At 42.0% G+C, this 27,539-nt stretch overlaps 4 protein-coding genes across 7 annotated transcripts; 1 reads left to right on the top strand and 3 right to left on the bottom strand.

The window, feature by feature from the left end:
- Positions 1-471: 471 nt before the first annotated feature.
- Positions 472-22,907, top strand: LOC6498493 (ABC transporter G family member 21). Of its 4 annotated transcripts, none has more exons than XM_032455070.2 (9): positions 472-888; positions 1,632-2,916; positions 18,637-18,864; positions 19,210-19,621; positions 19,678-19,933; positions 20,578-21,258; positions 21,333-21,489; positions 21,550-21,816; positions 21,877-22,907. In XM_032455070.2, the coding sequence occupies exons 2-9, from the start codon at positions 1,940-1,942 to the stop codon at positions 22,070-22,072; spliced, it is 3,174 nt and encodes a 1,057-aa protein (XP_032310961.1). In that variant the 5' UTR covers positions 472-888; positions 1,632-1,939; the 3' UTR covers positions 22,073-22,907. The 4 variants fall into 4 exon arrangements, with proteins under 4 accessions (XP_032310961.1, XP_032310962.1, XP_014762151.1 ...); XM_032455071.2 differs by lacking the exon at positions 472-888 and adding an exon at positions 1,114-1,359; XM_014906665.3 differs by lacking the exons at positions 472-888; positions 1,632-2,916 and adding an exon at positions 18,241-18,390.
- LOC6502409 (cytochrome b-c1 complex subunit 7) lies at positions 19,948-20,520 on the bottom strand. The gene has a single exon (XM_001962903.4). The coding sequence runs from the start codon at positions 20,462-20,464 to the stop codon at positions 20,009-20,011; it is 456 nt and encodes a 151-aa protein (XP_001962939.4). The 5' UTR covers positions 20,465-20,520; the 3' UTR covers positions 19,948-20,008.
- Positions 22,781-25,338, bottom strand: LOC123257428 (facilitated trehalose transporter Tret1). Its single transcript, XM_044716482.1, has 6 exons — positions 25,102-25,338; positions 24,403-24,632; positions 24,202-24,332; positions 23,646-23,992; positions 23,175-23,587; positions 22,781-23,119 (listed from the first exon to the last, which is right to left on the bottom strand). Exons 1-6 carry the CDS (start codon positions 25,178-25,180, stop codon positions 22,919-22,921), a joined length of 1,401 nt encoding a protein of 466 aa, XP_044572417.1. The 5' UTR covers positions 25,181-25,338; the 3' UTR covers positions 22,781-22,918.
- LOC6497007 (facilitated trehalose transporter Tret1) lies at positions 25,209-27,169 on the bottom strand. Its single transcript, XM_001962905.4, has 6 exons — positions 27,028-27,169; positions 26,730-26,959; positions 26,535-26,665; positions 26,131-26,462; positions 25,669-26,081; positions 25,209-25,614 (listed from the first exon to the last, which is right to left on the bottom strand). Exons 1-6 carry the CDS (start codon positions 27,113-27,115, stop codon positions 25,414-25,416), a joined length of 1,395 nt encoding a protein of 464 aa, XP_001962941.3. The 5' UTR covers positions 27,116-27,169; the 3' UTR covers positions 25,209-25,413.
- Positions 27,170-27,539: the final 370 nt, after the last annotated feature.

The raw sequence follows: 27,539 nt of genomic DNA, 5'->3' as shown, positions 1-27,539 counted from the left end.
TGCACTGATCTTTACACAGACATAAGAGAGAGGGGCTCGAGAGAGGCTGGGGCCGAATGGGAGGCCCACGCACGTGAGAGCTTAAGAGAGAATTTAAGAGACCACTAAAGTCATTCATGGGGCCGGTACACAATGGGGTGGACAGTCCGATCTGTGGAGAAAAATGATTAACTCATTTTATATTAAAGTCACTCTTAGTTTAGCTTAAAACTTTATTCGAAATATTTAATCAAAAAGCTTGCATAAAAGTTTCAAAATTAAGGTTTTGGGTTTTCTTAACATATTCAAATAAAAATATTTAAAATATTCCTCGTTGGCCCCATTCACTCGCTCCCTCTCCCTCCTTCGAGAACCGGGTTGGGGCCAGAAATGATGCGAGAAAGAGATGGAAGCTGGAAATAAAAGAGAGCGCCTCGAAACACGAAGACGACACGACGACAGTGGGCTCCAAAAACGACACTACACGACCCGAACGATACGACAATGGGCCCAAAAAGAATTCACAACGAATTCAAAATCGGTCGACGCTGGGTGTTTTGCGCGCCGAAGTCGCGTGGAAAAGAATAGCGGAATATATATATGCGTATATTCACAGTCCGATCGTTGTTGTTTCGTCGCGTTATTGTGCTGGTTCTTGTTTTCCTTCGACCTGTTTCCGATCGCCCGTTTTCGTCCTGTGTGTTCCAAAATTCCAAAAGATTCAGATTCGCGTGTTTCCAAAAATGTTTACAAGAAACCAACAAATGCTCAATGAATAAAAAACAAGAAAGTTAACAGAAAAGAAATGTGCTGACGATTTTTAATATCAAAAAAATATCAAATAATTTTTTAATACATTCTCAAAGTCGTCTTCTTGTCGTCGTCGTCATTGCCTTGCCGATTTTTTGGGTGCGTTGTTTTGTTTTATGTTTTATTGTGCAAGTACATTGTACACAATTTGAGATATACATTTTATTCACACACACCCGAGATGCACAGAATAAAATCTGACGTTTCGTTCTGGAGCTTTGTTTCGCGCGGGCTAATTGACAAATACAACAAATTTTGTTGGCCCCAAAGGGAGGGAGCAACAAGATGCGTCTCTTCTATTGGAACTGTTTCACCTGTTTGTCCCGCTTCTGGTTCCTTTTCCCGATTTCTGTTTCTGTTACTGTTAAACTGAAGAAGTCGCCAATATCGGAGTGACGAGCCAAGAACATAGTGCGCAGACGCCGCGACGACTAAACAGATTCCAAATATTAAAGATTGAATTTTTAAAATATTAAAATATGAAATTGTGATAAATTGAATATATAGATTTTAGAAAAATTTAATTGAAGTTACAGCCAAAATTAAAGACAATTGGCCTACAAAAATAGAGTTAGTTGATACTAAAGTGTCTGTGCTAAAGTTAAGAAAGGGTTTCTAATAAACTACATTTATTAAGAGCTTTAAAAATCAATTTTCTCTCGCAATCTTTTCTAGAAAAGTTAAGAGTTAGACCTACTTGATCAATAGCTCTTTTTGAATACATGTATCATCTTCCATTTCCGGTTTATTTAAACTGGATCACGATCACTGCTTACTTAACTTTATCCACGATCTGAAAGCATATTAATTACATCTCCATTTCTGTTCACGTTACATTACAGGCTGTCATAAATTCGGCAAAGTAAAATAAAAAGGATCCAGAGAATTATGAAATTTTAAAAAAGAAATCCCCAAAAAATAAAATAAAAAGAAAATAAGCCCCCAACACAATATGTTAAATGCAGTAAAGTAAGCGTAAAGGAAACGTGTTCGAGACGAGTGCTGGCACTACACGCGAATATACATATTTAAACAAGATTTACATTTAAAGTCCCAATACGAGCATACTTATACATACATATATCTCAACTGTGGCGGCTCCAACAACACCACCACCAGAAACGAGCAAAACGTTCACAAAAAGGTGATAATGATTATTTCCAAGGATCTTTTCATATTTGGCGAACAAATTTTTGCAACAATCATACCAGAAGGTGGAGCCGCAGCTCTAGCAACGCAACAGCAACAGCAACAGCAGCAACATCAGCAGCAGCAGCAGCAGCAGCAACAACAGCCGGCAATTATAAATACAACAACAACATCGGGTTCGACGGCGGCAACATCGTTGGTAATAAACTCGACGTCGTCGTCAACGGCATCGTCAGCAGCAGGAGCAGCTGAACAAGTTGTAGAGGAGTCATTAAAAGCGGCATCACCAGCAGCACCACCACCAGCAGCAGCAGCAGATACAGCAACTGTAGTACCACAACTGGCAGCCAAACAGGAAACAGTTGCAGTAGCCCCTCGCTCCTCCAACTCCACCACATCCCTACCCAGTAAGCTGGCAAAAATTCAAAAAATTCCCAAGGAACCCGAAGAATTGAAAGCCAAGAAAAAGGCAAAGTGTGAAGCGGCGACATCTACTCATTACGAAAAAATGCCAATGAATTTGATGATAGTGGAAAGTGTTGAGGCGGTGGACATGGCCACCTCGGACAATGAGAACGACTCGGCGGAGTCCACGGAGCAGGTCCCGTTGGTGAGTGCCAGCCGACGCAATCTGGCCAAAATAGTGTCCGCCGATTGTCGTCTTCAAATCGAAAAAGAACCAGCAACTGCAACATCAATGGCAACCACCACATCGACTGCCACAGATGCAGCCGCAGCAGCATCAGCAGCAGGAGGAGTTGCAACAGTGTCTGCCACAGAAATCGAAGCCGGCAGTGAGTGCTCTGTCAGCGTCCCACCATCATCATCCGCATCATCCTCGTCGTCGTCGTCGAGTTCCAGCTGCACATCCTCAGAATTTACGCATACATCACAAACGACGATACCAAGTACGGATAATCTAACGTCATCCAATGGGATGGCCAATATGGGCAAAAGCATTTTAGTTGATGCCAAAAGGTAAGTTTTCAATCACCGGTGACCCAATTTCCTTGGACTACTCGCATGAGTTGCCATCCGACATGGTTTTCCCAACTGCTTCCTTATTTTCTTTTTTTTGTTTTTTTGTGTAATTTTTGGCTAAAAGTTTTGGCTCAAAAAGGAGGGGAAAGTGGCAACAGCTAGCCAAGATCCAAGGGTATATCGGGGCAGTGCTAGTGCCCAGGTTCTCTCCGCAAACAAGATTGCAACTTTGTTGAGTTTATCTCCGGCCGTGGGGGTCTTAATGTTACCAGTTGCACTCGGCTGATAGTTAGTTAAGGCTCAATCACGTCAGATTGGGCACAAGTAATGGCACCCACTCTTTTTGGCCTTCTTTCGATTCAAGCTTGCAGCTCAGACTGATACAAAACTATTAACATTTCAACTAAAACTAAAAATGTATCAAGTATTTTGTTAATTCTCTGAAGCACCTCCTGGTGGAAACTTGTTCGGCAGGTATCTCCACTCTGTTCTGGCCCTGAAACTGTCCTGGGCTATAAATCGGGTTTAAAGGGATATCACCTGGAATGCACTTCCAACATCTGCTCTGGTTCACATCCTTTGAATTCCTTCTTCTGCAACAGAATGAAAACGAGTCGTATCTGCAACTTTGCCCCAAAAGCTGACTTTCAGTCTGCAACATGAGCTGAGCAGTCTTCTCTCAGAAACCCAGAAAGAAAATATCCTTTTCGAAGATCAGGTTTTTGTTTTTTGATTATTTTATTTTGGGATTATAGGCTTAGCTATATATATTTTATTTTATTCAAAAATAGTTTTCAATAATTATATTTTCTATTTGTTTTATAAGTTATAAGTTAGATAGTATTCCCAACTTAAATCCAACATGGTTTCTACCTCAATTTTCTAAAAACAAAAAGGACATTGCATATAGAGTATATTAGCTATTTAAATACCAGAAATTAAATAGGTCCTCAAGCTATTATTACATCCTTATAACTCCTTGATTGGAAAGCATATTTTTGGTCATTAAAGCTTTCTCTTCCTTTCCAAATCCATTAGGTTTATAGCTCCCTTTGGAGGGCATTATTCTGAGTGATATTCCTTTTAGTAACGTTCACCCTGCAACATGTTGCATGCAATCTGGATGGATGCAGTATGCAGTATCTGCTGCTGCCTTTTTTGTTGATCTTTTTTTTTTTTGTTTTTTCGTTGGCTGCCAGCAGCTGCCAAATCGAGCATCAATTCCATCCTCCGCCGTTGCAGTTGCCGATGTTGCTGTTGCTGTTACTTTTGCTGCTGCAACCAAAACTGGGTCAACTGTGAACCAATTTTCAGGCAAAATTGCGACAACAGACGATCGGCAACGGCAACAGCAACTGCAAACAAACAGTAATAATCACAAGAGCGGCAGCGAAAATAAAACGTGCCACAAGATAAAGGCAAATACAACGAAAAAAAAAAAGAAACAAAATAAAAATGCAGAAAATAAAATGCATTTAAATTGCTCTTCGGCTTAAAGAAGCAGCTTCGCAAAAAAAAAAAAAACAAAATAAGGAAAAATAAAGACAGAACTCGGATTTGGATTCTTGCCACAACACAGTGAGTGCAAGAAGAAAAACGGCACGGCACTGCTGAGTGCACTCTGAATCGCATAATAATTGAAAAATGTATCTTAAATGCACATAATGAAGCCTGCACTCGACAGCCATCGACCGACCCAACAATGTTCTCATTGTAATTTAATTTACTTAATTTGCCAACACATAATTGAGGCTTGTGCGAACTCTTCGGCCCAAAGTCTGCCAGCCATCCAGTCGGTCTGTCGCTCTGTCGGCCTGAGTGACAAACGAATTAAAATAAATAATTGAAATCGCTGGCCAACTTAAGTCAGAGCCAAGGAAAGAAAACCATCCACCACCCGCTCAAGAATTGCAACAGATCTCCCAGAGATCTCTGGCTCTGACAAATGGCAATGATTATGTTATTTCTTGATTTCTCGATTTTTCACAGCGTATTTGTATTATCTTTTAGCCAAACTTTAATTGCATTTTCCCCCACCAAAGGGCAGGCAACAAACACAATTGTGCAACAGATTTAAAGTTAATTGCAGCAGAAAACAAAGGGAAACATACATTTGTCGGCGACTGTCGGTTTTCCAAGAACCTAAACGTAATCTGAGAGCCCACTTAAGAACACATAAAATCGGTTCATAAAACTGCCTGTTTTCCACGCTTATTCGAACCAAATGGAATTTGAATTCCATTACAAGGGAGCTTGTTCCAAACAAGCATCTTTGGATCTAAACAGAAGTGTTTGCGGCTTTTCCGACCGGGAACCATCTGTGGATTGGCTAAAAAACTATGCATTGTTTACAAAAACGTTAAATAAAAACCAGCCGCGAGTTGTAAACATTTTCTGTTTCATTGAGCTTCAAAACGAAATCCCATTTTTAAGTGGGTACTGCCCGATTAAGGTTTATTGAACTTTCAATTGTGTCTGGGAGATTAAAAGGAGTGAGGGGCCATCGAAACACAAACAATCCATTTTATTCCTCATTTTTCCAACTATTTATTTTGCTTATAATGCTGGCAGTAAGCTTTTTTCAAAATGCTTAAGGAATGGTTTAGAAAAGAAACAAACAAAGTTATATGATTTGGAATCAAAAAGAAAATATATGCCACAGAAAAATAGATTCTGAAAGGATGTTTTCATAGTAAACAATATTTACTATAGAGAGTAGGATCTATTACAAAGATTTATAGCAAAAATAGCATATAAATACATCACTTCTTAAATTATAAAAATTATAAAAACATAATACGATAGGGTACTTTTCAGGTAGAATATAAAGAAGCTCCCTCTTCATGCGTATAAATAGCTAACTTTTCAGGATCAAATTTATTGCAGCTTCTAAGCTCTGAGCAGCGGATAACCGGTATTTGAACTTGTATGTAGGTCAAGTTTTAAAATGATAACAAACACACACATAGACACACTCCAACCCCAACACACTCACCAAAAATCTTGAGAGAAATCCAAAGGTGCGCCAAACAGAGCCAACCCGAAATGGCGCATTTCTTAATTTGGGTTGGGTTTTGATTCGGCTTGATAGAACGTTAGAAGGCGAATCGAATTTCAGCTCTTGGTCTCTAGTCTCTAGTCTCCAGTCTCTAGGTAGCCAGAAGGATTGAGGAAATAGATGAGAATAGTCAGGTAAAAAGGCGCAGCTGTCTAGGTTTCCATAGAGCTTGAAGGGGGGACTATCGGGAGGTCCCTGAACCCCGTGTCCCCTCATCAGATTCCTCAGAGATTCAAATTTCAGTTCTTATTGTTAGACATTTTAATAGAAATTTGCATAAGAAAGGCTTTTGTTTTGGGTATTTTTTTTTATTAAATGCTTAGGGAACTCGAAAGTTTTAAGGATTAAAGGTAGGGAGTTCAAATAAAATCTATAATATTTTTAATAATAAGTGCTTGATGGGAACTCTATCCTTTGCACTACCAGTCTTCTATAGTTAGCTTCCTTTCGGTAAGATTTACTAATCCTAGTACTAGTAAACCTAGTATTCTTCAGCTTCCCGTAAGCTTTTGTGTAGAGGTACAGCATATCCAGCTTCCTGGCACAGGTCAAGCAGATGGTCTGGGGCGGGCAGGGTATCCCATTGTGATGGGACGGTGATGGGTAGTTGCATCTGATCATCTTGTGATAGATTTGTTCCCGTTGCCCTCGCGATCCATGGATGAGAATGACGATCTGGCTGGCCTCATGGCACACTAGGCAAATGAACCGCTCGTAGGTGGCATTTTTCAGGCTTCCCATTTCTCCTTTAATGATTTGGCCCAAATTTCTTTTGGTTTTAGACTTTTCTTTTGACAAGCTCTTCATAGTAATCCAATACTAATAATTCCGAGAAGAAAAATACCAAATAAGGTTGCAGTCTTAAGGTTAGTTTAGGTTAGGTCTAGTTTGGGTTAGAAAAGCTCTCCAAAAAAGGTTCTACTTATAGAGACTTCTCAATAAACTAATAGATTAAAGACATTAGATACTTCCCTTGATCTCCAACTATGTATATCCCCCGAGGGCATCCAGTGATCCAGAAAATCCCCCCCCAGAGAAACAAATTGCCAGACGACCGAAACAGGAAAGCGCATTGCGCAATTCAATGTAAAGAAAAAATAAAAAATGTACTAAGGAGATCCCAAGCAAATAAGGCAAAAAAAATTGCAATTTATTATAATTTAATCTAGAATAGAAAATTAAATAGAGTCGGAGAGCTGGCAGGCCGGCGGGCCGGGTTCTCCACAGTTCGGTTGCATACATTGTGAGCTGTTTGCCCTGTTTGGGTTTTATCTACCGTTAGGCGTGCAGTGTCAATAACACGGCCCGGGAAGGGGCAAGGGGTAAGGGGATGGGGATGGGGATGGGGATGGGGATGGGGATGGGGATGGGGATGGGGATGGGGATGGGGATGGGTCCCAGGCCAGGCCCCAGATCGGCAAATGGCAAGATGGGGCAAGGTCCAGGGGCAGGGGCGCAGACACGTGTGCGCGGGCGTTGATGACTGACGCTGATCTGGGGGGGAAGGGAGGTACTGGAATCGGACTGGGAGAATGGGAATCGCGGCAGTGGGAGTCGTCGGTTGGGGCATGGAGCAGCCGTGGGGGGTGGCGAGAGAGCTGACGAGTCACTGGGGGGGGACTGCAATGGAGGCCAACTTTGACAACTGTCACTGTCACAGTCATTGCAACAGAGGCGACTGCAGTGCACCTTGGTTGCAGATCTCCAAGCTCCAAAGGGGCTAATTTAGAAAATATTATATCTACCCTAAAATAAAGGGGTTAGCCAAGGATCTAGATATCTGTTAAGGATCAAGAGACCATTAAGGAACATCCACTTCTCAAATACCATTCCCCATTTTTCGTACTGCGTCCCACAGTGCGGATGACAGTGTCTGTGGTTGCTAGTTGCATGTGTCTATTGTTGTTGCTGTTCCTGTTGCTGCTTGGCAAGCGAATAAAAATTAATTCAAAAATAAATTATTGTCATTGGCATTGTTGCTGCTGCAAGTTATTAGTTTAAATTGCGGTTGCAGCCCCGCCAGCTGTCATCTCAAGTCCCTTATTGTAGTTACTGCCGGCTTTCAAGCAGCTCGAGTGCATTCACTTCTAATTCCAGAGGCCTTTTCAAGTTCATATCCAAACGAACGTTCTTGAACCCATCTACTGGATGATCCAATCTTATCTAATAGTTCTTCCAAATCAATAAATAATTATTAATTTTTTATGTAGAGTCTAGACGCTAGACAACCCCGGATATTCCTTGACTTCTCTTGCAACATTGGCTAATTGCCCCACTAACCGGGCTTGAAAAATGCAAACTGTTGCACAACACGCACATAAAACATTTCGGCCAACTATCCTTCTGGGCCAGCCAGCCAGCCAGCTGACCAGCATTAAATCATTAAAAAATCTCTAATAAAAATTCGCCACGGCAATAAAACGCGAAAATGCATTAGCCAGGCCAGTCGGGCCATAAAACAAATGGCTTCGGTTCACTTTTTGGCTGACTGACTCTCGCTTTGGATTCGGTTTGTTTTGTCTAATGACATTAGGCCAAAACAAACAAAAGCAACAAGGACATTAGGCCAAAATAAACAAAATCATAAGGAAACTGAGGCAGGAGACGGAGGCTTCAAATATTAAAGTTTATGAGTTGCTTTCTTTGCTTAGCTTTGAAATTAAAATAAATAAACTTAACTTTTCTAAAATAGTTTTTGAAAAACTCAATTTTGAAGTAAATTGTGAAAGCCCACCAAGTATCTCTCAGTGGTATCGCGTGCTTGGCATTGAATCTGGCCAAGAACATTTGGCCAAATTATGGAAGGAAAGCAAAAAGCAACTACCAACCAACTAACCCGTACTCTCACACACTCCATTGTTGTTCCACTCATTCTTTCGGGTTCCCCATCTGTGGCGGCGATCGGATGCCATGGGGGCTACGGCTACGGCTACGGCAACGTCCATAGAGGATTTCGTGAAACCCATAGACCTACATTTTAAACAAATTGCCCCCTCATTGACCGTCTGTCTGTTTGGGTCTTTGGCTCTTTGGCTGTTTGTTGCGTGTCCGCTGATGCGATCAAGAATTTCTCGGGGTTCTTTCGCTTTTTAGCCGTTTAAGTTCTTTCTTTCTTTTATTTTCGGTGGTTCTCGGGTTCTTCCAGCTCCGAGAAGACTTCTTCCGAGAAGCGATTGCATTAAAGCCAGCCAGCCAGCCAGCCGGCCAAGACTCGCAATGATAATCAACTTAATGATGATGAAGCTGGAGATGGCAAGAGTCAGTCAGTTAGTAAGTCAGTTAGTCAGTCAGTCAGTTAGTCAGTCAGTCATTCAGTCAGTGTGTCTCTCTTTTTTCCAAAGTGGTTCTGTCTTTGTTGCGCCCGCATTCTTCTGCAGAGTCATCTTGCGCCACCATCCCCACCACCATTGCCAACCACTTTTTCTAATAGCATTTTCTTGTTTCTGCAGCATCATCAGTTTAGTGTTTGGATATTCTTTCAAATACTCTATTTTTTAAGAAAAAAGTATATATGCTTTTATGGAATATTTAGAGTGAAATATTTGATTTGAAAAAAATACTACAAAATTAAATAATATTTCTTATACATAGATAAAGTATGATATTGGATTAAAACTAAAAACTTTAAAATTTTTTTTTTGCTAAATATAGTATAAATATCTTCAGGATATTATAAATATAGATAGATACAATATAGATAGAACTACATAATTAAACATATATTTTATAAAACATATTATACATTAGATATTTGGATTAATAATGAAAAGAAAAGAAAAAGTTTTTTTAAGATATTTTATTGTAGGTATCTTTGGAATATTATAGATATAGAAAGATAGATAGACAGATAGAAACATAGATATTATATAATATCTATATATTATAGTATCTGTAGATCTATGTGTATCTATGTATCTGTAGATATTTAATGTTTCAAAAAAGTTCCTCCCTAGAAGACCTCTTCAGAATCTTACCAATGTTCCCCCCCTTTTTTTTTTTGAGAAGTGTATTCAAGCCATCATTATCCAAAGTTGGCCTTCTTTATTGTTATTGTTTCTGGCCGAGTCTTTCTGGCTACTACGTCATAACAACAACAACATTAACAACAACAAACAACAACAACAGTAATGCCCCCATCGGCCCCAAAGCTGTGAAGATCGTGCGTAGTCTGTTCTACTCGCACCCGCTCTCTCGGCCCTGACGGTCGACCGTCTCTCTTCCGCCTGCGGCAGTGGGTCTTCACTTTCGCCAATTTTGAGCTCCACTTGCAGGTTCAATGGCCGGCATCTCCACTCCTCTGCCTCTGCCCCTCTGCCAGCGTCGGCGTTGAGCGCCATTCGCACGTTTTTTTTTGTAGCTTTTTTTTTTTGTTGTAGCTGCTTCTTTTACGATTTTGTTGTAGCTGTTATTGTTGTCGTTGTTGTTGTTGCGTTCATAGCGTCGTCTCGTCATCGTCATTTGTGTATTTGCTTGTTTGTTTGTTTGTTTGTTTTTCGCCTTCGCTTTGCATTGCAATTTGTGGTTTTGTGTTTACTTTGCTGCATTTTTATTCCATATCGTTTCATTCTATTTCATTGTTTCTCGTCCATCTTGTCGCTCCCCTTTGTTTTGGGTGCTTATTCATCGGCCTCCACCTCACCTCCTCCTCCTCCTCCCTCTGTTCTTGGCCGATCAGTTGGCCAGGTTATTTTCCATTATTCTTGTATTTTTATCGGCCTAGGGCCCGAAGGCAGAATGCCAGAGTATATGGGACTCATACGACGGACTATGGATGCAAATGGAATAAGGAACGGGGCTTAGTGAAGTTTCTGGCCATAAAGGTGATACTTTGAAGTTTATAGTTTAAAAAGATAAACTAAATATATAATTAAAACTTGTAATAAACAGATATCAAAGATATTAAGGCAATTCCTGGTAGAGTTATCAAAAATCAATCGGAAAAGAATCAGAAAACAAGCTAGGAAATGTGTGTCGCCACCTAGCGGACAGCCATCCATTCTGAAAACAATAAATATTAAAATGGCGGAACAAAATGGCGACAGGAATTCAAATTTTTGCTATTTCCTGTTGGAACCACTTTGAAGCCTTTATAAGTGAAATCCAGCTGAAACTTTCATAATATACAAAATAAAATCATATATTTTAAGAAATTATAAGAAAAAGATGATAATTTCTTAACCCATTAAAGAACTCTGAAATTGCAAAGAGCAAAGGAATACTACAATTTTCTATCTATCGTAATTTTTTATTAAACATCACATATGCCAAATGCAAATATGCCATATGGTTTAGGAATGCCTGAAAGTTTCTTGCCAGTTTCTTGAAACTTTGAACTTTAAAACCTTTTAAGCTTTAAGAGTTAAATAAAATATCTAATATAAAATATATTATAGACAGATATGAAGATATTTCCTGGAAGTGTTACCAGAAACCAATCGGAAAACAATAATTAACAAAATGGCGGAACAAAATGCCGACATGCAATCAAAGATTTACTCTTTCCTATAAGACCCACTATAAGGCCATTACTAGTTATCTCGTAACTCAAAAAGTCTTTGTTAAATCGACCTAAAACTGTCTGAATATATAAATAAAAGAATATACTTTGAGAAAGTGTAATAAATAAAAAAGAAGTGTAATAATAACCCCTTTAAACACCTTTTGAAATTGCAAGTCTAAAAAAAGCATATCATTTTCATACTCATGTGAAGATTTCAATGGTTGTATATTATATTACACATCCCCCTTGCCAAATTATCATAAATTACTTAAATGGGCAAAATTATTTGTCCATATCCCGGTCGACAACAACGGCAATTTGCTCGCACACTTCCGTCACAGAGTAATATTTCACCCAGATTCCTGGGTAGAGTCATTAAGCCGTTTGTTACCATGTAATTTTAACAACTACGCCCAAAAATTAGAGGGGGGATGGTGTGTCATGTGGGGTATTACCCTGTAATTAGGCTATTTACCGTAAATGGGCGATTTCGAGCGGCGAACGAAACGAGCTCAGCGACTATAATTATACGTATTAAAATCATATTTGGAACGTAAAAAAATAAAACACGCCCACCCACTCAACTTCTGGTAGGAAACTGTATTTTTTGGTTTAAAAAGTTTGCCAATAATTTTGGTTTTAGTTTTGGCTATAATTTTAATTTCAAAAAGGAAGCTTTATTTAAATTGGGTTACGGCTATGAATGCCATACATGGCGTATACTTGATGGGTATTTTTTTTCTGGTATTTTGAATGAAAGTTTGTCGAAAAGGAAATGAGCAAGAGCCAGTGCCAGTGCCAGTGCCAGTGGCAAGCAGCAAAGTTCAATGCTCACATAATTATCTGTCTGGCACATCACACAATTGGGCTGCTCATCTGTCAGATGCAAATACGTTTCTATCTTTCTAGCCGAGAGAGAGATACTTTTGTTGACAGCTGCAAGGCCATGCCATGCAGGAAAACGCACCGAAGATCTTTCTTTTCGGGGTGACATCGGGCCACATGCAGATATGTACATACGTATGTACACTTGTGGGTACTAAGTTGCGGATACTTAAGACTTTTCTCCGCCTTTCGCCGGTTGCATTATTTACGACATTTCGCTGCCTCATTTTCCGCAGCCAGAGACATTTTTGTGTCGACTTTTTCTCAGTTTCACTCAGTTTCTTTTCCCAAAGTTTGCAGCTCTCCTCCCCCCACAAAAAAAACTTGCATCTGAAGATACATTCGGGGTAATTATAAGTTCTCAGTGGGTGGAAAAACATCTTTAAATAAATATTGAATTTTTTATAAATTAGCAATACCCCTATTATAAAATCTATTAATGGATTTTAACAGATTGTTGTTTACTTCCCCCAACAACCCGCAACTGCAGCTTCAATATTTGCTCAACTAATTCGCACTAAAGGGTTTCAAGATTGATTTTTCTACAACTACCGGGGTGATGCAATTCCCCCAGATAGCTTGGAGTTAATACTAAGTCAGAGTTGGCAGTGATGGCAGGTGGCTTGGATCGGCATTCTCAGGTGATTGCGGTGACCCAATTGCAGTGACACTTTCAGCTAACAAATTGCACTTAGTATTTTTCTTTCACTGGCGGCTGCTTTCTTGTGACATTTCTTTTCGCACTGCAATTTCAACAGCATTTTTATAATTTTTACATAGTTCATAAAGTTTCTTGAGGCGTCTGGAGAAAGTGCGTGAGCGAGAGCCGGCGAGGGGCGGCTTGGCGAATTAGCTGCAGAAGAGCAGGAAAGATACACTAGAAACTGTGTCAATTAATATGCTAAATTATACACGATGTTCAGGGGGAGAGTGGGTTGTGGGGAGTTGGGAGAGACGCCCCAGATGGATGCCAATCAATTGCTAACTAGGAAGCATAATTCCCAGCTCAGCTAATTACCACACAATGACGTGAAAGTTCGTGAAACCGCAGCCACAGATGGAGCTGCTATAGATGAGGCTATACTCCAAAGCCAAAGCCAAAGCTAATGCCATAGCCCAAGCCCAGGCCCGAAAGAAAGAAGAAAGCACTTTCTTGTTTCATTTGCAATATATCTCGCTTGAAGAGTCACGACACAAACAGCACCAGAGCAGCAACAATTTCATCTGCGTTTCAAATCTTTATTGCAACTTGAACCAACTGACTGTGAGTCTGCGAACTGGAAACTGGCGAACAAACGACCAGACGAACACATGTCGTATGCGCGATATTTGCTTCCTGCCCCAAAGTGGCATCAGATAAACTGTCTACCCCACCGCACCACCACCACATCGCACACAACACTCGCACACAACCTCCAAGTCGAGTGCCAGGCAACAAGTGCCACTTGACACGACTTGGCTTCGTTGTTCACCTCAGCTCCCTCCTCTTATATTTTCTCTTTATTTGTTGTTGTTATTGTTTCTTTCTTGTTGGCCGCCTCGGAATGGTTTTGACCCCACATTTCAATTACGCTGCTCGCCGTAGGTTGCATAACGCCACTCCCGGGTCACTGGGAAGGCCATTGCAGGTGGCACTCGGAGGTAGTGGTTGAAAAAAAATAGATGGGATTTATGAGATGGGAGTAAGGAAACTCTTAACTACAAACTAGTTAAGTTTTTTTCCTCCTTAGTAGTTTAATTTAAGAAAAAATAACTATTTTGATCCATATAACTAACGATCTATAATAGAAGAGACTCCTTAAAAAACTAAAGCATACTTTTCGGGAGCTACTATCCTTGGGAGCTCAGGACGGCTGCTGGTCGACTGGAGACCACCACCGTAAGTTGGCCAACTCTGAAAGTAGTTTGGCTCAGATGGAGTTCTGCTTTCTATCTCCACCTCCTGATCCTCGCCCCCTTCGGAGCAACCCACTACCACATCTCCCGCTCACCTTTCCAATTCAATTAGACGGGCCAAGAAATAAATAAATAACCAAGAAGGCGCAACACCCACACACACAAACACACTCACACCATCGGAGGGAGAAAGACTGTGGCGGAGAAGTTCTGGAAGTGGAACTGGTCTTCCCGATCTCGACACTTGATATAAATATGCATGATATGCATGCATAAATTACGTATACGACATGTTGTTCCCCCTACCACTTTCTTTCGCCTGACCTGCATTTCCGTGGCGATTCTCGGCGAAAACCAGCCTGGAAGCGCTGTCGGCTTGTGAGCTTGTGAGCCAAAAAAGCCTTGGCACATTTGTCGCACCAGAAGTGCTTGAACACATTTGAATAGTGCCCCCTCCCGGGGCAGAAGGCCACAAATTAAGGCGGCAATAAATAACAAATAACAAATCAAAAAGAAATGACCACGAAAAGAATCAAGCAAGCGGGCCGGAGAGCCAAGAAGCCACAAGAATTGGGTCAGTAACACGCCAAAAAAAAAAGAAACAAGTTCAGGAGGAGGCAGGAGGGGCGAGCTGGAGGCGCAAAGGCAGCGGCGGCACGAGAAGCAAAAACACACATAGGCAGAAAAAAACAAACCAAATACAAAGTCAATTGAGCGGGGAGCCGGAGAGCCTCAAAGACAAAAGGAAACAATCGCAATGACGCGGCAATCAAATACCAATTTTTTTTACTTTTTTGAGTTTTGGACGTTTTTTTTTTGTCAAACGCTTTGGGAAGTCAAATGAAAGCTGAAAAAAGGCAGACCAGAAATGCGGAATTTAATTAAAAGCAAAACATCAAATAAATTGCGCGAATTCGGTGACCCAATTCCTCTAAATCATTTTGTTTTCTATTCATCTATTTATATTGAGATTATGAATTCAGAAACAAATTTCAACAACAACAATTCTCCGAGCAACAAAGTCAAAAAAAAAAAAAACAAACAAAAGCATAGCCAGTCAACGAACTCTGCAGGCCCTTACGATAAAAGCTACGATACGATACGATATATGTGAGTGTGTGTGTGTGAGTATCTGTGTGTGAGTGTTGGAAATACTATACGATCATCTGTTTTATTTGGCAACTTGTTTAATATCGGTCAATGTATTCACAAACACAATGGCCAGCATAAAAGTAGCCAAAAAAAAACAAAACCCAAAAAACAAAACAAAAATTTTAATACAAAAAACGAGATAAGAATTTCAACTTTTTTTTTGTGTTATTTTTTTTTCATTTTTGATTGCGTGCCATACACACACACAGACACACTTATACACACACTAGCTCATTTGAGGTCTCTGTATGCAATGCCAAACTTTCACGTAATTTCTGCGTTGTTTTGGTTACCCCCTTGGCCCCTCTACTCTACCCAGGAACACCCCCTCTTTCTCCACCCCCTCATCTCCCCCCTCCCTGCTGCTTGTGTGTGTGAATTATATTATTTCGGCGTCTGTTTTGCTTGTTGTGTGTAAAAAAAAAAAGTCAATAACCTTTTCGCGTATTCAAGAAGCCAGTTCCAGTTCCTCGAGGAGAGCGACCCAGGCCACCACCACTAAGCCCCACACCACCGAAACCCACCAAAAATTCAGATTTAGTTGGCTCGGATGCCTTTCTCGCTGTTGTTGTTGCTTCAGATGATGGCCTTAATCAAGAGCCACAAAAAAAAAAATAACAAAAAAAAAGAAGAAAATGGCATCATGCATGGCATCAGTGGGTTAGGCGAATTGTTGGCCGGTTAGTTGGTCAGTAAGCTACATGGGTTTCTTGGCCCAGACCCCAGAGAAGAGGGGTCTCAGTGGGTTGCTTACGTAAATTACCAACTTCTGGTGGAAGCTCTGGCATCCAATGGGGGAAGAGACAAAAAACCCACTTAGCAAAGTCTTAATTAATTAATTAAATTTAAGAAGAAACTTTTCAGGAAAACTATAATCTAAAGAGGGCTTAAAGAGGAAATAGAACAAAGTTTACAAGTCTGATGTCTCTGTAATGACTTGCTTTTAATCCCTAAGGATATGGGTATTAGTATTCCAGAAATTATAAACCCAAAGTCAGATTAAAGTCTTAAGAGTGTGCCTACGTGATCTTTGGCACACAACCACTCACAATAGTTTACAAAATTGAAAGAAAGCCAACGAAACAGAAATACTTTTCCCAAGACACTTTTTTTTTTCTTCCAACAAGCTGCCAACAATTTCTCCCCCACAATGCCCCCACCAAGAGTCTAAGATTGAACCCGCAGAGTTCGTGCGAAGTGACCCCGAGTCGAGTGATGTCACGTGTCTCGCCAGCTGAGCCCCAGAATTCGGTGCTGTGTGCAGAATTTAATTGGGAACCGTGTCATGCGAAAAGCAAGCCCCAGAATTGGGTCACTGTTTTGACAGTAATTTTCAAAGCTCACAGTGTCGTTGGTTCCTCCTCCCCAAACAGAAGAGTGAAGAACACTCCTTGGTGGCTTCGTTTGGCCAAAAATTGGTGCACATTTTGGATTGGAAAGTTAGTTTCGAGACGCGACTACGTCAATCGAGCGAAAGTATCTGACTTTGGAGTAACTAGAAATATAAAAAAAAAGAAGAAACAAAAACCCAGTTGATTTCTCCCTATTTTTGTTTTTAATTGGTAAGATAAGACTATCTTTTTAATAAATAAAATATTATCTTACAGATAGAGTCCTTATATCCTTTTTCTATCAATATCTTCTGAAGAATATTTCCCATCTTGGCTATCAGACCCGGACATTGGCTATTGTAATAAACCGGGAACGGGGACTACTGATCGCCAGGCAGAAAAATAACAAAAAAAAAAAAACATGTAAAAATAAATTGTATTCATCAGATACTTTGCATGCAGACTGTGCGTGAGTATGTGTGTGCGTGTGTGTGTGAGTATCTGTGTGTGCTGGCTTTGTTCGACGTTGTCTGCTCTCCGCTGACGTTACCGCTCTGCCTCTGCCTCTGCCTCTGTCGCCGCCTCTGCTGCCGACTGCATTGACCCCCACTTGGTGCCCCCTCTCGCTCCGTCTCCCCCCATCCCCCCATCACCCCCCATTCTTGTCGCACTCACGCACACTGTGCGGTTCAATGCACCCGACTCGGACTCTCTATTTACTTTCGGCGCCTACCGGAGTCGATCAACAGAAATTTACATTTCTGTATAATTTGTAAATTAAATTGCTTCGGCTTTGGCTTCTCAAGAATAACTTGAGGCTGACTAGGCTGACTAGTGGTCTGGCTCTGCCGTGGCGCTGGTCCAGAATTCGATGCTATAACCATAACGGAGTTATCGGTGGACCATCTTCTAGGGTCCAAGGCCCCCCTTCCTAGAGGAGGGGCGAATATTTAAATAATTTTGATAGGTACACAGAGCAGCCACCGGAGAAAAGAATCAGAATCGCCGAGGGAATCAGAATCCAAGAGGCTATTGACTCCCGACTCCCTCTGCCCGCAGCCAGTCTCTCTGCCGGCGTATGCTCCGTTGTTTGTTTGTATTAGTGTCGGGAGTAGTGGGAGTAAAGTCGAAGCATTGACCGAGACTCCCTACGGGCGAGAGGAGAGTCTATAGGGTTTACAAGACTTACTTAAGAAATAAATCATTTTAATAAATCATCTATAATAAAGTTAATATAAAATATGATCTATTATATAAATATTTATCTATTAATAGATTTTAAGAGAGAGATTTCAGGATTATGTTCTGGCAAATAGTGGGTTTTAAGTCCTCCATTTTAGTTTAAAAATAAAAATAATTATCAAAAAGAGATAAAATCTATATTTAAATATTAATTTTTTTCATCTTTGTTTATTTTTAGTCTTAAAAATTCCTTAAACTGAAGACCTAATTGGTATCATCTCTAAAAGCCCATGGTACTCAGTTCCCTTATGATAATCTTTCGCTCTCTTCTCTGACGTAAACACACACACAGACACAAAAATCTCTTTACCCACACAGGCGTAGAGAGTGATAATGCGACCGCCACATTCTCATCGTGTGTGATAGCGGCGATAACAGTCGGCAGAGCTCCCTTCTCCTGGAGAAATGTGAGCGCGGGTGATTTAAGAGAGAGCCGGGAAAAGTTTGTCGCACTGATTTTACCTTTCCCCGCTCTTCGAAGTGCATTGACTTTTGTTTTTGTTTTGTTTTGCTTTTAAATCAACAAAGGCTAGTGCGATAATGTTCCATGACATTAACTAGAATATTGAACTACTTGATTTTAAAGCGGGAGTTATATATAAATTCTTATTTAAAATGAAACTAATCTTTTATTTTTTAATATTTATTTTTAGTGGCTGCCCCGCATCTTTATCCTACCACTTTGAAAAGTCCTCCACAATGCAGAATCATCACAATCCGCAACAACAGCATCACATGGGCAACCATCACCACCACCCCCAGAATCAGGTGGCACAACCGCAGGCGCAACACCAGCAGCACTCGCTGCAACTGACCTTTCAGAACCTGACCGTCTCCCACAACGAGCGCCAAATTCTATCCGATGTGAGTGGATTCGTCAGGTAACAAGATCCGCCAGTACATAATTTATCAAAATATTAAATATTAAAATCTGTAAAGACTTCAAAATCATTTAAAAAGTGTTGCCAATTAAGTTAAATTGAAAGAAAGCAGTAATTTTGATCCTTTGACGACTTAGATTCCTTTGCAGATGAATATATTTAAACCACTTACTATAATATCTCTCCAGTAGCTCTATCATAAGAGCTATAGGATTTAGCTTCCTGCTTAGAATAAAATCTGAAGCTTATTTTGAAAAAATACTTGTTATTGGCAGCACTGAATGAAAAGAATCAAAGATCTATAACTTCAACCAACCTTTAACCTGTCTAATTAATCCTTTACAGCCCCTGCGAAGTCCTGGCCGTCATGGGACCCTCGGGAAGTGGAAAGACCACCCTGCTCGACTGCCTGAGTGGCCAGCGACATATTGACAGTGGCAGTGTCTTCCTCAACCGCGAGCCCCTGTCCAAGAAGTGGCGCCGCCGTATCGGTTATGTCTTGCAGGAGGAAATATTCTTTCCTCAATTAACACTCCGGGAAACAGTAGTTTACACGGCACTGTTGCGTCTGCCGGAGTCTATGCCGCGGGCGGAGAAGATGCGACAGGTGGACCACATCCTGGAGGCTCTGGAACTGAACTGCTGCCAGCAGACCAAGTTCGGGGACTACCTCAACCGAGGACTCTCCGGGGGAGAGAAGAAGCGGGCTAATATAGCGTGCGAGCTGCTCACCAACCCGCTTCTTATGCTCTTGGATGTAAGTTCCTGACCACCCCCATATAATAGATTTTCTAAAGCTATTAAGCTTTTCAGGAACCCACTTCCGGTTTGGATAGCCACTCGGCCATCTCGCTAATGAAGGTGCTGAAGCGCTACGCCCAGCTGGAGCAGAAAACCATTGTGATCAGTGTCCACCAGCCCTCGTCGCAGATGTTTCACATGTTCGACAAGCTGCTCCTCCTGCACCAAGGGCGCACGGCCTACTTCGGGGATGTGCACAACATTTACAGGCACTTCGAGGACATCGGAGTCACCATCAAGCCGCACTATAACCCAGCCGACTTTGTGTGTAAGTTAAAGACATTTCTTAGAGCTTTCATTTATAGTAGGATGCAGCTAGCACATTCATGAATATCTTGTAGAATTACTGGCTCCTTTCCCAGTTCTGACGCTCCTCCCGCTCCTTGATCACCTCGTTCAGATAGGGCTCCAAGTACTTGACGTCCTCCTCGTACTGGGTCCACTGCTCCTTGGGCAGGATGGTCTTGGTCATCGAGAGGTGGAGGGCGCGCATGATGCGGTAGTTGCGCTCATCGTACAACTTCCGAGGCAGCCGGCGAATGGCTTCCGTGACATCCTCGTTCTCGTACAGGCAGTCGTCGCGATGAAGACCGTACTGGTTGAAACCGGACATGTTGTAGGCCCACTTGCCAAGCTTCGAGAAAATAGCTGGGCCCTTTCTGGGAAGATATTTCGACATGATGCTGAGATATTGCTGAGAATTTGTATATTCAGGTGGTCCGTTCAGTCTCCGATTTTGTTTAGGAATGATTTGGTTCAGGTGACAGGAGGAACAAGACTGAGGGTTGCTCCATGGCATGCTACACGTGCTGGAATAGTACTGGGAATTGGAATGAAAAAGGGTCACATCTATTATGGATTTCGAAAAGCTTAGAGATGTAGCCATCTAACCTAGTGCTTTATTTATTGCAGTGGAACAACTTAAATCCCATCCGGACATCCGGGAGAAGCTCTTCATTGCCGCCAAGGAGTCGCACGGAAACTATCTAAACCGCAACTGCATCAGCCACAAGTCCCACCAGGAGGCCACTGGGCCAGAGGCGAAGGGCAAGAAGGAGTCGGACAGCATCCTGATCGACGACATCATCAACAACTATTACAACCAGCATCACCACAAGCCCAGTCGCCACCACCACCTGCACCATCACCACCACCACCATCAGTATGAGAACCTCAACCACTCGGTGGGTGGCGGTTGCCAGGTGGAGGAGGATGAGGAGGCGGCCCAGCACCTGGTGTGGTGTGCGGCGGACTCGCAGTCCAACTTCAGCTCCTGCGCCTCCAGCGACTGTCATTCCTACAGCGCGGGCAGTGGCTCTGGAACTGGCCATACGGCGGATGATGAGTGGCTATCCTACCCCACCAGCTTCAACACTCAGTTCTGTGTCTTGTCCAGCCGCAACTTCAAGGAGGCCAAGCCCCGAATGCTCTCCAAGCTCAACTGGTTCCAGACAATCGGCTTGGGCCTGATGGCCGGTGCCATTTGGTTCCAGTTGCCCCGAACCGAGGAGTTCCTGCATGACCTCCAGGGCTGGATGTTCTTCTCGCAGACCTACTGGATGCTATTCGCCCTCTTCGGAGCTCTCAATTCATGTGAGTATTAAAGAATCATAAAGAAAGAATCAAGAATTGGCGGGGAGATTATTAATTTTCCTTTTTTTAAACAGTCCCCGCGGAGCGCGAAGTGGTTAGCAAGGAGCGTCGTTCCGGTGCCTATCGACTTTCCGCCTACTACCTGGCCAAGATGTGTGCCGAGCTGCCCTTGGTGGTCACCTTGCCCACGGTCTACCTCATGATAAGTTATCCCATGCTGGGTTGCACCAGGTAACTACTCATCCTCTCACTTTTTATTGAATCTTTATGATTGAAATTGAAATGTTCTAGCATGAAGCTATTTTTCCTGATGCTCATCTTCCTGCTCATCAACACGATCGTGGCCCAAAGTGTGGGCTTCTTCATTGGAGCCTGCTGCATGGACATGAACGTGAGCATCACACTGAGTGCCCTGTACACGCTGGCCACGCAGCTCTTTGGTGGCTACCTGTCGTCCCGCATTCCGGAGGGTCTCAGCTGGATACGGTATACCTCGATGATCCACTACGCCTACCAGAATATGCAGATACTCGAGTTCCGTGAGGGACCAGCCATACGGTAAGACAATCTAGTTTATTTATTTTTGAGATTAATTAATTGAATTTGGTTATCTTGCAGATGCGGCTCACCCAGCAGCTATGAGATTTGTAAACAACAGTCAACCGAATTCATTCCATACGAGGAAATACTCAAAGCACAAAACTCCACATCACCTCTCTGGCTGAACACACTGATACTGATGATGTTCTTTCTGGTGTTCCGCTGCCTAGGATACGCGGTGTTGCGCTACCTGCGATGCCCCAAAAAGACGTGATATCCCGGGGATATATATATACTATATATCTATCTGAGCAGACATCGAACCAGTGATTCGTTATTTGTTAATTCTGAAAACAAAAAAACAAAAATATTGCTAATCCGTTACAAGAGAACAAACATGCTAACTTTTGCGCCAATTTTGTGATTCAATTTACTTTCAAGCCACATCATCTATATTACCTAATATTATTATTATTATAATTATTACCAATTACACCTATTATTATTATTATTATTATATATTGTAATTAGAAGTGTTAATCAAGGTTTTGCGGTAGGGCAGAGTGCGAGAAATTGCATTTGTTTGTGTTGCATTTTGTAAGCGTAAATTTTGTTTTGTTTTATGCATTTTAATTGTTAGCCGTTTATATTATATTATTGGCTATGTTGCCGCTAAAACAGAGGATCAACCGAAGAGGGCGAGAAAGCAAACTTTTTCTTTTAATGTACGTTTTAAAAAAAAATTATTAAAGATGTCTGCCCCGAATCCCGAAAACCCGAGCACCCCAACCCACACAACTTATTCAAATAACTCCTATAATATTATATGTCTTTAGTGAAGAGGTAGTAACTTTCTAGAATATTGCAAATTTTTTTCGCTTGGAAAAAACACTGTGATTTAGTATGCTAGTTTTTTAATTAGTTTTAATTGGACTGCATTAGTGAAATGTGCATGTCTGGAGAAGTCTAAAGGATATTTGTAAAGGAAATGAAACTTTGAAAAGCTCCACAAACATGTTAAATATTATGGCATAAATTGTATTTGTTTATATTATCAATTGTATTTAATTAAACTTATTTAAATATACATGAAAATGTAATATAAAGAATATGTGCTTATTTAATCGTCTAACATGGACTTCCCCTTGGTCTCCTTGAGGAAAACTGAGAAGTATGCGAAGCTGAAGGCAGCCACTCCGGCACAGGACCACATTGTGGCCGAGATGCCCCACTGTTTCATGCAAATTGGAAGAATATTCAGCATCACGAAGACGAAGCAGCTGCAAATCACAATGGCCATGGAGGCGGCCTTGGCCCGAATCTAAAAATTAAATGAGTTGAGAGCTGGAAGCTAGGAGTGCTGGTGGACGACCTACCTTAACAGGAAATATTTCCACCAGACTGACAAAGAAGCAGCCGACTAGTCCGATATTACCCAGGAAGATGTCCATTGACATGAGAAGCAGGGGCACCCAACTATATTCGCTAACATCGTGCTCCCTAGCATACTGGGTGAAGAAGCCGAATCCTGTGAGGCTGATGGCCACCCCCGCAGTGGAAACCAGCATGAGGAGCTTCCTTCCGCAGATGTCGCAGAGCAGGGTTGTGACATAGGTGCCCAGGATCTGAACTGCTCCGATGATAATGGTGCAGGTATTGGGGTCCATGGTGCTGTGCGACTGGGCGAATATGTCCGACATGTAGTTGACCATTGAGAACAATCCACTGAACTGATTGGCAATGAGCAGCACTAGGGCCGGGCCATAGGCTTTCAAGGCGGGTCGGGTGCCTTCAAAAAATTCGAAAATAATATAGAGAGTGGAACTCCTTTCTTATTCATTTCTTACAAAAGTCCTTGAACGTAATAGCGTCCTTTAGCTGATCACCCTTGGTCAGCACAGCCTTCATATTGTCGAAATCCTCCATGGCACGATGTTGGTCGTTGATGTTGTCAGTGTCCTTGATGTTCTTGTAGTAGCGGAAGGACCTCTCGGCCTCTGAGTACTTTCCGGATCGTATCAGATGCATGGGTGACTCTTTGATGAACAGCAATACGGATACAAAGTAGGCAATGGGCAGAACAAGCACTATCCAGGGGATGGTGAAGTAGGACAGGTGGGTGCCCATTATGTAGCCCAATAGAATGCCGACATTGACCGATAACATGACCATGGCCGAGAAGGTGCCACGAATGCTACAAAATGAATAATGTCGATTAGGGAAGCAGAAAATCATAACTAGAAAGTGCTCTAAGGAATTCTAAGAAATTGTGAAATTAGTAGCGATGACGATTCAACGAAATCTTTGTAAATGCCTTTATTTTGATTGTCGCCAGCTGCCGGGTTTCGTGACGTCGCAGTTTCGGGCTATCTTAAAATCAAATCATAAATCTTTAGCACTTACTTGGCATCTGCGATTTCACTGAGGAAAATGGGATGAACAATGTACATGCCGCCACCGCAAATTCCTGCCAGGAGTCTTCCCGCGTAAAGGTACTCCACGCTCTTGGCAAAGTAGACCAGGATCCACAGGCACTTAAATCCAAATAATGGAAATCACAATTGCATTATTAGTTACAATCAGGTGAACCCATTGTTCCCTTACCGAGTGCGGTATGGCAATTAATAGCAAGGACCTTTTGCTGCCAAGACGACTCAGCAGAGTTCCCACCAGAATGTTGCCAGTCACCGACCCCATTCCCAGCATAGAGCCCACCCAGGAGATCTCAAACTCGGAGGTTATCTGGAAGCCCACGGAGGAGTCGAGCTGCAGCTTCCGCAGTGTGGGTGACAGCCATCCGATTCCAATGCCATGCGAAATGGATATGAGATTTACTAAGGGATGAAATCATAAAATTTGTGGTTTAAGATTACATTTTGTAGTAAATATTTTCGAAATAACTGTCTAGTTTCTAGTTGTTTTCTTTGTTTCGTATCTTAAAATTTATATCAAGAACCAATAATATTTTTTGTGTGGATTTAGTCATACATTCATTAATTCATTTCCCTATAACGTTTTCTGTATCTTTATAGTTATATAAAAAAGGGAACTAATATTTCGACCAAAACTAACAAATCTCAACATTTTTTTAGCCCATAGAATAGTGGATATTACTTTCTGAATCTAGAATACTTCAAAAAATAATATGACCTAACTCAATATAAAGTTCTCTGAATCTTGATAGTTATAAACAGCAAGAAGTATATAGATATGGCCGATCATTCCTCCAAAAATAATGATGCCCTGGACACATATCTTCTTTGAAATAATTCTTCAAACTTTAAGCATCAGAGCATCACTTACTCAAGAGAGTGGTCAAAAGCTGGTACCGATTCCTGCGATTAAGCAGACAATTTGGCCGATTAAATAATTTCACCAACATTCTGCTCCCACAAAATTCCACTACTTAGTCACGTTTATTTCACAGAAAAGGTGTGAACTTTTATTCAGTCTTCTATTGGGCGTGAATCTCGGATCACTGAGTGGAAGTGCTACCGAGCAATTGGTTTAAGTATCTCGCTAGAATCCTCGGAACTGTAAAGATAACACCCGACTTAAGCTAATCACCCAGGTGCGACGATATTTTTTAGCTCCGCTATCTGCTGGGCAAACATGCTAAGCCTCCAACAGCGATTTGCCTTTGGTCTCCTCCAGAAAGAAGCAGAAGTATAGAAAGCAGCTGAACGTAATACCACTGGAGCACCACATGGTCACCGAGATGCCCCAGACGGCCATGCAGATGGGGAAGATTTTCAGGGTGAGGAAGACGGTGCTGCTCAGGATGACCACAAATGTGGAGACACTCACAGATCGGATCTGGAATATAACAAAGGTTACAACGAAGGTTGTTTGGCGGAGACACCCACTCACCTTGGCGGGGAACAGCTCCACGACGACCACAAACAGACAGCCCACCATTCCGATGTTGCACATGAAGACGTAGATCGACAAAATGGCCAGGGGCAACCAGCCCACGACAGAAAGGTTGTTATCCTTGGCGTAATAGGTGAAGAAGCCGAAGGCCAAAAGGCACACGGCCGCCCCGGAAGTGGAGGTCAGCATTAAAATCCGGCGTCCGTATTTGTCGCACAGCAATGTGGTCACGTAGTTACCCACGATCTGCAGGACTCCGATGACAATGGTGCACATGCTCAGGTTGAGAGTGGTGTGCGAGGCAGCGAACACATCCGACAAGTAGGTGGTGATGCAGAAGCTGGCACTGAACTGGTTGCAGATCAGCAGGACACTCGCCGAGCCAATGGCCTTGAGAGCAGGTCTGGTAACTAAAATGAGGGTTAGTGAGATCTACTAGGAAATCGAGTAACTACTAACCAAAGTCCTTGTAGCTTAGAGCCTTGCTGTTTGCCGACTCATCCTTTGTGAGATGGAACTTCAGGTGCTCGAACTCACTCTCCGCCTTGATGTCATCCTTCTTGATGCTCTTGTAGAACCGAAAGGACTCCCTGGCAGCCTCAAACTTTCCCTTGCGAATCAGATGATGGGGGGTTTCCGGAAACAGGAAGTTGCAGATAAAATAGCACACGGGTAGTGCGATAATAAACGGCGGTGATGCAAAGTAATCCACACTCGAGGAGACGATGTATCCGACGAGTACCCCCATATTAACTGACAGCAAGATTATGGAGCCCAGCCGACCGCGTACGCTGGAGATGATTTACAAGCCAGTTAGTATATCACTTTTTTCGCCAGTCATTCCGTCTAGGCTCGGCACTTACTTGGTGTCTGCTATTTCGCTTATGAAGGTCGGAAGGACGACGTAACAGGCCCCTCCGGTCATTCCGGCCATTAGACGGCCCACGTAGAGGAACTCCACACTCTGGACAAAGTAGATCAGGCACCAGAAAGTCTGCAAGGAGTTTCACAATTTTAGAAATTAATTCTATGTAGGAAGAATCTATTGCTCTATATACCATGTAGGGAATAGCAATGCCGAACAGAACCAGCTTCCGGCCAATTCGATCCATTAGAGTGCCAGCCAACAGATTTCCCATCACACTGCCAATGCCCACCAGAGATCCTATCCAGGACACTTGTTCCACCAACACAGGAAAGTCAAGGGGCGATTGATCCGTTTGGAGATCCCTCATTACCGGAGACATCCATCCCACGCCCAAGCCATGGGAAAAGGTAGCAATATTTACTGGAAAGTATGAGTAAAAAGTTACTGTCGAATCAAATCCTATTCAGAACTTTTTGACCAAATCTCACCCAGCAACGTGACCAGGAACTGATGTCGGTTCCTGCGACTCAGCAGGCAGTTGGGATGCTCGAAGAGCGAAGACAGTTTCACCGTCATGTCTGCTATGGTGTCTCCGGACTAACTAAGTTTCTACCACCGCCAGAGCTTCCCCTTAAACATACCGGTTATCTGAACGAGATAAGCTGGCCCGCAGCTTCTTCTCATCATATGGCTATGCACTCACAAAAAAGACTTTCGCTTCCCATTATATTTTCGATTGAAAAATAGGTTTTGTTTTTGTCTTTTATTTGTTTGTTTTATTTTTTTACTTTCTTCTTCAGAAGGGCTTCAAATAATTGATTAACTGCCCTGTCAGGAAAGCCCATACGTTTTCAACTTGATGGAAATCATTAAAAATATCAGGGTTAGTACCGGTCCAATGGCACTGTCGAAAATCTAGCTAAAATAGTTTTAAATAGTGGCTTTAAGTGTTGCTATTCTAGGTACTGTTTTACTAATATCTGAATATTATCCTACCACA

Source organism: Drosophila ananassae, chromosome 3R (genome assembly GCF_017639315.1).
Source record: "Drosophila ananassae strain 14024-0371.13 chromosome 3R, ASM1763931v2, whole genome shotgun sequence".
NCBI lineage: Eukaryota > Metazoa > Arthropoda > Insecta > Diptera > Drosophilidae > Drosophila > Drosophila ananassae.
Note: the sequence above shows the minus strand (reverse complement) of the source record. Positions and strands in the feature narration are given on the sequence as shown.

Bases quoted from the DNA above. Each gene is read 5' to 3' on its own strand.
- LOC123257428 (XM_044716482.1), bottom strand. From the start codon at position 25,180: ATGTTGGTGAAATTATTTAATCGGCCAAATTGTCTGCTTAATCGCAGG. The intron at 24,633-25,101 runs GTAAGTGATGCT...TTCATCCCTTAG, and splicing joins GCTTTTGACCACTCTCTTGA to TAAATCTCATATCCATTTCG. The intron at 23,120-23,174 runs GTAGGTCGTCCA...TTTAATTTTTAG, and splicing joins TGGAAATATTTCCTGTTAAG to ATTCGGGCCAAGGCCGCCTC.
- LOC6498493 (XM_032455070.2), top strand. From the start codon at position 1,940: ATGATTATTTCCAAGGATCTTTTCATATTTGGCGAACAAATTTTTGCA. The intron at 18,865-19,209 runs GTAACAAGATCC...AATCCTTTACAG, and splicing joins GATGTGAGTGGATTCGTCAG to CCCCTGCGAAGTCCTGGCCG. The intron at 21,817-21,876 runs GTAAGACAATCT...GTTATCTTGCAG, and splicing joins CGTGAGGGACCAGCCATACG to ATGCGGCTCACCCAGCAGCT.
- LOC6497007 (XM_001962905.4), bottom strand. From the start codon at position 27,115: ATGACGGTGAAACTGTCTTCGCTCTTCGAGCATCCCAACTGCCTGCTG. The intron at 26,463-26,534 runs GTAAGTGCCGAG...AATCATCTCCAG, and splicing joins AGCGAAATAGCAGACACCAA to CGTACGCGGTCGGCTGGGCT. The intron at 25,615-25,668 runs GTGAGTGGGTGT...GTTATATTCCAG, and splicing joins TGGAGCTGTTCCCCGCCAAG to ATCCGATCTGTGAGTGTCTC.
- LOC6502409 (XM_001962903.4), bottom strand. From the start codon at position 20,464: ATGCCATGGAGCAACCCTCAGTCTTGTTCCTCCTGTCACCTGAACCAA.